This window comes from Poromitra crassiceps, assembly GCF_964638095.1.
Source record: "Poromitra crassiceps genome assembly, contig: HAP1_SCAFFOLD_355, whole genome shotgun sequence".
Lineage (NCBI taxonomy): Eukaryota > Metazoa > Chordata > Actinopteri > Beryciformes > Melamphaidae > Poromitra > Poromitra crassiceps.
In genome coordinates, this window is record NW_028152049.1 from 38,769 (window position 1) to 47,500 (window position 8,732).

At 39.1% G+C, this 8,732-nt stretch overlaps 1 protein-coding gene across 1 annotated transcript in view; it reads left to right on the forward strand.

Moving 5' to 3' along the window:
- Positions 1-8,532: 8,532 nt before the first annotated feature.
- LOC310771096 (von Willebrand factor A domain-containing protein 7-like) overlaps positions 8,533-8,732 on the forward strand; it is a gene marked incomplete at both ends in the record, with an annotated part of 27,764 nt that continues 27,564 nt past the window's right edge. Inside the window, one exon of the mRNA XM_083663767.1 lies at positions 8,533-8,624. Coding sequence (XP_083519893.1) covers positions 8,533-8,624 — 92 coding nt within the window. The remainder of the gene's footprint in view (positions 8,625-8,732) is intronic.

Consider the following 8,732-nt stretch of genomic DNA (forward strand, 5'->3'; position numbering starts at 1 on the left):
ACTGTGTGTGTGTGTGTGTGTGTGTGTGTGCAACTGTAAATCATTAAAGTTAAAACCGACATCTAGGCTACTTCTATCTAAATTATTTAATATTTATTTATTTACCTGTTCAGCAAACTCATGTTAAACATGGCAAACGTGGCTCAAACTAGCGCTATGGCTCCCTGCTGCTGCCACTGTTTGTAGTTAGAGCCATGGCCACTGTGGAACTGGTCTATGAGACTGTTTTAATCTCAGGGCCACACCATGCTTTATGAAACAAAGCAGAATCAATGCACAGCTAGCCTCAATGCTGCCAGTGTAAGCTTTGGCTATCGAAGCTATTACTAAACCTAAAGCTTAATTTTGAGCCACCAACTAACACAAATCCTGGACATTTCATTTCGGGTGAAGCAAGAAGGGGGTTTATATGGATTACGCCAGCACTGGGAGTGCTGTGAATGCGGGGATATTTTATCACAATAAGTGGTTTGCTGAGGCTACATGCCGTCTGAGCTAACGTTTACTAGCTACAATTGCTAACAGTCCGCCATAATACCACGTTACCTTTCTTACCTTTCTTCCCTCGCTCGCTCCTCCACTGCATGTCCCGCTCGTTGTCCACCAAGATAACGTTATAGGCTTTAGCAGTTGCAAACGAAAACAAAGAAGAACTTGTATTAAAACCTGTAGCAGATATTACTAGCGTTAGCATTAGCTCCTTTCTCCATGAGTGTGGTTAAACAGATTGGCCTCATGGTAGCAGTCGGCCACTTCGACAAATACGTTTTACAATTGGATTTGATGACAAATATTCGCATGCAAACTCAACTCTGACCACATTCACTGATATTACTTATGCTAATCTAACCGACCTACCAACTTAAAACGTTAAATTTGATTGCAAAACTTACCAAACAGGAGGAGAAAATGGCAACGTGAAACGTTTCTGGAGAAGTGGAGGTGGAGGTGTGTTCAAGTGCTCACCTAGAGTGTTGGAATTTGTAAACACCCCAAATCCACCACAACACTTTAAGCAATGGACACTTGTGGTGTTAGTTATGATAAATTAAGTGTTAAAATTACACTGAATGCTGTTGACTTACACTAACACAGAAAAAATAACACTGATGACTTACACTAACACAGAAAAAATAACACTGACAGTTTTACTGTGTAGGTGTGTGTGGGGGTGGGGGGAGGGGGGGGGGGGGGAGCATCTGCCTGGCTGCTCAGCCTGTGTACAGAGAAGCGTGAAGCCAAATCCATTAAAGAAAAGCTGAACTGCATTGAGAACAAATGTTCAGCTCCTAATTTTATACACTTGGAGACATTCAATTCAGTTTAAATTTTGACTGGGTGGTTAATAACTCAATTTCCTGGGGTGTGACACACTTAAACACATTTTTTGGTTTCCAAGGACTTATGTTCAGTGTATTGTGTTGCAGACCTCAAACCAAAGGGCAAAGGAAAAGCAGTTACAGCCCAGAATATATTATAATATTAGCAAAAATATGTTTTTGATATGTTTTGTTTGTATTTTGATTATATTTTGTAAAAACAAATCGCCTCATCTGCAGATTTCTGTTTACCCTGACAAATAAAACAAAACAAAACGTGGAATTTTTCAAATGTAATATTCTTCAGAGATAATCAGATATTTTTGTGCATTTTGGTAATTTTTGTTAGATAGAGATATTGCTGTAAACGTTGTACCCCATGATTTAAAGGCTGTCTGTAAGGCTGTGATTTAAAAGCTGTCTGTAAACAATAGCAGAGGTCCCCCCCCCCACACTCACGAGCATCATGCCCTGCCTTGGCCCTGATTTGCATTAGCTCACCTCATTATTATTTACATGTGAAAGGCCCCAAGCCAGGGGGAGGCTGCGGGGGCTGTGTAAAACAGCCATCCCCGTCAATCCTTCAGAGTTTCCTGTGTTATCCGGAGATCACCACAAATAGTTGTTAACCTGAACTTCCACAGCCATTTACAATGGCGCTTACTGACGAAAATACCACTTTTCATCTAGTGAGCAGCAGCAGTAGTAGTGGTGGTTGGCTGTTATAGCACTACCATCTGGTGTAATTTTTTCTTCTGAGTAGTGGGTGATGTCTTGAAACTATGTGGAAAGGTGGGTGATGTGGGGCATATGGTTTCTGAGATCCACACACTCAAGGAGCTGGAAGGTGGGTGCTGAGGGTGCTGCACCACCCTCTGGTGGCAAGAAATGGGATTGTCATAATTGTTGGATTTGGCTGTCTTGTGTTTATACCACCAACAAAATGCATTAAAAAAACAGTTTGTGCTTTCCAGCTCTAATCTTATTTCATACGCTCTCTCTTCAAAAGTGTTTGATTTTCATCATAATCTGGTTTTCCATAATAATAATAATAAGTTCAGTGTTTATGCCTGTGTTGCTGTCTGTTGTAGTGTAAAACGACTAAAGGGAGAACAGGTGCTTACATGAAAGTGAGTGAGAAAAGGAGAAGATACTGAATAATGACATCACAATAGTATAATCCTAATGTTAATTTAAAACTAAATATTCTTCTAAATATGGATGAAAGTCCAAAAAACTTCAAATTTTCTTGCGGGCAGCGTCGAGAGTCCCTTCCTTACAGCACCCCCTACCTAAAAGTACTTCCAGCGCTACTGCACACACTTTTAGGGCAGGAAAAGAACAAAAGCAAATACACACAAGTTTAGACTTTAGAATTTCAAAATACACAGTCACAGAACATCTGATGTGGTGCATATACATTTTTTTTTATTTTAAACACAGGATCCAGGAAGCCATTCCAATTGGTCAAGACTTAGTGGATTGAAATGGTTGGATGTCCTCCCCTATACAAATATTAAAGGAAAATATTGCAGATCTAAATACAGTAGTATTATCAAGCAAATAATCATAATAACAAGAACAATAATAATATTCATAACAATACATTTGGTAATTACTACATCATTAAGCTAATGGCCACAATCTGGCATTTCACTACTTTCTCCTGAATTAGGCTAACAGGAGGAAAACAACTACAGGTTGTCTGGAATGACAAGGAGAAAGAAAAGGAACTCAAAATTCAACACATTACTACTGTATGGAAATCTATAAAAAAATACTATACATTTTTGTGAGAGTGAAATATTCTATGGTCCCTTGTGATTCTAAATATCGCTGAATCGTTTGGTTTGACAAAGCAAAAAAAAAAAAAAGCATTTTACAAATAGTCTATGAAAAAAATAAATGGTGGATGAAATCCCTTGGTTCGTATGCCTAAAGTTATGAAGTGGGCGCGACTTTGGGTCAGTACTACACTCAGATTCTAGGAAGGGTGATAAAGCTTTGTGCTATACTAAAGTTTCAATCAGTGTAACTATGCTTTTTGTTTAAACAAAATGGTTTACTGGGTTATAACAAAAATATGAAGATCAAATGTAAAGTTTTAGGGCAATTCAGTAACTTATTAGACATTTTGTCTTGAAAAGCTGCACTGTTAAGCTTAGCTGGCCAGACTAAAACCTGATCAACAAACTCTGTGCCTGTCTCAGGCACTCCAGGCGTTTCTGAAGACAGATTCTCTTGTTGTTGACATCGGAATCCTCATAAAGCAGGAAACCCACCTTCCCCTGGTCCTGTAGCATCTGTAGCATCTCTCTCTGCAGCTGCTTGGCAGTCTCCTGCAGCATCAGGTAGCAGATCATCAGAGGGATCTGGTCTGCCAGACGCTGACTAGCAATCTGAAGAATGAAAAGGGGGGGGGGGGGGGATTTCATTCACAGCAGTCAGTGCATTTTCTTTATTCCATTAAAACCAGGGCAGTTTTCACATACAGTACATGTAACAGATGGAAAATCATGTGTGGAAAGAGTGAAGAGACAGCTACTCAGTGGATAGATGATAGATTGTTGATAGATCGCTGTTCCACACTTGCGTTTTTTGAGTTTAAAATGTCTGACCTATCTTTCAACAAGGACTTCCATAGTCATATCTTGATCCCCACAATACACACACTACGAGGTGCACCATTTGAAGCGAGGTGGTAACTAAAAATAATTTATAATTTGAGATTTTCTGTTTTGCTCCATCTTCTGCTAGAGTGATTGCTGCGCTGCATACTTGCTTTATACATTTACACTTTATAACATTTCACAAATCCAATCTATCTATATAAAATGGCGCATGTGGGCAATGTTTCTGTTTGTTTAAAATGTTGTCCCACTGATGATGTCATCAGTGATGTCATAAAGTCCTGGCATTGTCACATCAATGATGATGTTATCAGTGATGTCATAAAGTCCTGGAAGTGATGTCATCATTGATGTCACTTGAGCAATTGTGCATTGTGACATCACTGATGATGATGTCATAGGCATTAGTCGTTATGTTTAGCTTTTATAACAATAAGTAATTAACAATTAGCATCAGGTACAACAATTTAGGTACTTAGGTATAACAATAAGTAAGTAACAATTTATAAGTATGGTTCACATTGACATGACCCCATTTGCATACAAGTTGACTTTAGAAAATTTGGAGTTATGCAATTCAAATGTAAAGATTCAAAGAGATTATGGCCAAGGTTCAGTAGGTGCAATTAGTGTTTTTGCATGATATCGTATGTTTTATCTAATGTCAATGCTGTGGCATAGGGTGCAAGAAAGGACAGTAGACTTACTTTTTGGAAGTGGCGTCCATCATCCAAAATGGTGGCGATGTCTGTAGTGGTTGCTTGTGAAGAGAATGATGAGTCGTACATGAAGGGGAGGGTTTTCATGTGTGAGATTTTTGAGTAATAGGTGAGTTTTATGTCCGTTGGTTTGTTGTTCCATGGTGCTGTGTATTGAATGTTCTCCAGTTGGATTGGGTTTCTAGGAGACAAAAGTACAGGCATGATGAGAATAGGCAGTTGTGATGAGTCACTGTCTGGATGGGTAAATGCATTGAGTGGCAGACAGTAGTCTGGTTGTAGGAAAGCAGTAAGACAAGTTAATGGTTACAAGAAATGGCTGGTTGTTTAAAGGGTAGACAGATGATGTAAAATGTAGACAGGATAAAGCAGTATAGAGAAGAAGGAAATTAAAATTGTTGCAGGTGTATAGGAATGTAAAATATTTACTTATTATCTTGTGCGGTTTGGAAGGCGCTATGCAGGTGCGGGTGTTGAAGGAGACAAGTTTTGAGAATCGACCGGATTCTTGAATAACTGCATTGAAGTATGTTTTGGAGTGATCTCTGGTGAAGTGTTTGATTACTGATAGTTTGTGTATATATCCTTCGACTTGGAATTTAGTTTGTTTAGCTGGCGATGCCATTTTCTGAAATGGAGGTAAAAGACGACATCATTATTTGTTACTGGATGACTGAAAGCACTAGTTGTAGTACTTAGCCTGCATAAGCACATAAGACCAAAACTTTTTTTAACTTTTAATTAGTTGGAATTAAACACACAGGGATAAGAATATTTTAAATCACAGTGTTGGTGTGAACATATTCACACTGTCTCTTTAAAGTAAACAGAATTGGCATAATGAAACATTTTAAGGTAGTGTAAACTTTTCTTCAACTCAATGGAAACCAAACATCTAGTGACTTATTGGTTACTGGCTAATAAGTTAGCATGTGAACACTGACTCAATTGGTTTGACATTTACAAGTCAGCAATAACAGCACAAACTATTACACCTCATGTGTAAAGATTGTAAGCTTAAATTGGATATTAAAAAAAGCATTTCCTCTACCAACCTGTAGCAACTGTGAAAAATAGACAGAATGTAAAATACATACCTGTTATTTTAGGCATTTTTGAAGGAGGATCTCTGGTGGTTTGTTTAACTTGTGTGGGGTGTGTGTGTGTGTGTGTGTGGGGGGGGGGGGTGTCAGAGCAGGTGGCATTAAAAGTTTAGACATTACAAGTACCGCATAGTACGCACTTCAAATAAACCAAACTATACCTTTCACAAATCAACTCAATAAGTGTCAAACTAAATGAATGCCTGCAAAACTGTTTTCGGATGTGTGAGATATGCAAAATAAATCTGCATTGTTTTTCGGTGGAGTGTCCCTTTAAGGCCAAAACTCTTAACATCTTAGTTGGCTTTAATTAAACACACAAGATAGGAATACATTTCAAATTTTTATACCCATAGCTCCACACATCTCCCCACTCACATGGAACAATCCACAAGTGAGTGAGTGAAGCACTCTGGGAGATGAAGTACAACAGTGGTGGCCATTTTAGTATATGTGTATGTGTGTGTGTGTGTGTGTGTGTGTGTGCGCGTGTGCGTGCGCGTGCGTGCAAACAGACAAAATAGTCATAGGAAGTAGTATGTTTAGCAATAAACAAACAATGTAACAATCAAACAAACAACAATAAACCATGGCTAAAGAGAAAAACATATGCAATTCACCTTTAAGATCAGGATGGCTTGGAATGGCTCAACAATGGCTAATAAAACTACAACTGACTTAATAATGCATCTGAAGGGAGGATAAACACCAAAGGACTGAAACACCAACACAGCCTTCTGCAGTCAAGGACACAGACTGAGTGTAGAGGCTGATTAGCCTCTTAAGTGCAGGTGTGTGGTGATCAGTCCAGAAGTAGGTGCGGCGTGTGTGTGTGTGTGTGTGTGTGTGTGTGTGTGTGTGTGTGTATATAGGTGTATACGTGTGTGCATGTGTGTGTGTGTGTGTGTGTCAGTGTTGGACAAGTTACTTCAAGAATGGGGGGGGGGGGATTCAACAGGTTTCTTTCAAGTATTGGCACCATTGGCACGGTGGATATCTACAGATCAGTAAAGGCGCAACCAATCACTTCAAGTTCAAACATTAACATGGTACATTCATGTCCACATTTTTAGTAGCGTTTTAAACATAAATTTAACATTTTTAACTTTGTGTTATTCTTTCGTAATTTATACTTTTAACTTATGCTTTTAACTTATTCAACTAAAACACAATATGAATTCAAAGATGCAAACACAAAAATGAAATCAGTGCTGCAATACAATGGTTCCTTCCAATTGAAGCAATTTAACAAATAAATTAAGCAGCATTGCATCAAACATTTAAGCAGCATTTTAAAACAACAGGAATGTAAACATATTCACCGACCATTGGCGTCTTTGGAATGAAACTCTGAGTAGAGCTTGATGCTTCTGGTTGCTGTCTGTTTGTTTGAATGTATGACTGGGAGCCTATATTCCTCTTCAGGTGCTCTCAATCTGGTAATGAGCGGCCATTTTGCTGCTGCATCTTGGGAAGTGTAGTTTTTTGTGAGAGTAATCCCATTCCCTGGCCCATCTCTTGCACCAGGGGCTGTGTGTGTGTGTGTGTGTGTGTGTGTGTGTGTGTGTGTGTGTTTTGTGTGTGTGTGTGTGTGTGTGTGTGTGTGCATGTGTGTGCGTGTGTGTGTGTGTGTGTGTGTGTGTGTGTGTTTGTGCATGTGTGTCTGTGTCAGTGTTACAATGTTACAAGTTACTTCAAGAATGTGGGAGGGGGGGGGGTATGCAAACACACAAACAATAACTCACCAATTCAGCTTCAGGGTTTAGATTCAACAGGTTTCTGGTATTGGCACCATTGGCACGGTGGATATCTACAGATCAGTAAAGGCGCAACCAATCACTTCAAGTTCAAACATTAACATTAACATGGTACATTCATGTCCACATTTTTAGTAGCGTTTTAAACATAAATTTAACATTTTTAACTTTGTGTTATTCTTTCGTAATTTATACTTTTAACTTATGCTTTTAACTTATTAAACTAAAACACAATATGAATTCAAAGATGCAAACACAAAAATGAAATCAGTGCTGCAATGCAATGGTTCCTTCCAATTGAACTTTAGCAATTTAACAAATAAATTAAGCAGCATTGCATCAAACATTTAAGCAGCATTTTAAAACAACAGGAATGTAAACATATTCACCAACCATTGGCGTCTTTGGAATTAAACTCTGAGTAGAGCTTGGTGCTTCTGGTTGCTGTCTGTTTGTTTGAATGCATGACTGAGAGCCTACATTCCTCTTCAGGTGCTCTCAATCTGGTAATGAGTGGCCATTTTGCTGCTGCATCTTGGGAAGTGTAGTTTTTTGAGCTGGTGCAGTGTTGAATGTGGAAGATCCTGAGTTTAACTCAATAAATAATAAGCCACTAAGAGTATATTCATGCCACAAGACATACATATCTAGGTCACAAATACAATGTGGCAGGTGAGTGGAAAGATCAAGTAGATGACATCACATCTGAGTACTCCACCAGACTCCATTTAATTGATGCATCCCCCCTGCCACTCATCATGAAGCTAGAAGCAATCAGACAAATAACACTGGCCAAGATTCAACACTTGTTTTCCAATGTACATGTTCCATGTAAATCTCTACGTGAAATGAATGATAGAACTGTGCATTTCGTAAGGCAGTGGACTGGACTAAATACTCATTGTACACATGACATCATATTTCACAGTAAACAGGAGGGTGGACTGGGCGTTCCAAATTTTGAATTGACTTATTTTGCTATGAGGCTCAGCCATCTTTTAAATATGTTGAACAGTGATGACCAATATGTCAGAGAGCTCGCCAGAGCTTCTCTGTTCATAGACCTAAAAAGACGCAAGGTCCCCCTGGCACATGGGTCAGATCCTAACTTCCTGGGATTCAAGACGAAACCTAGCGGGAAGCTGGACAGTCGTTCCCCTGGCTTTGGCATGTGGTCTGACTGGCCTGACCCGAATGACTTATG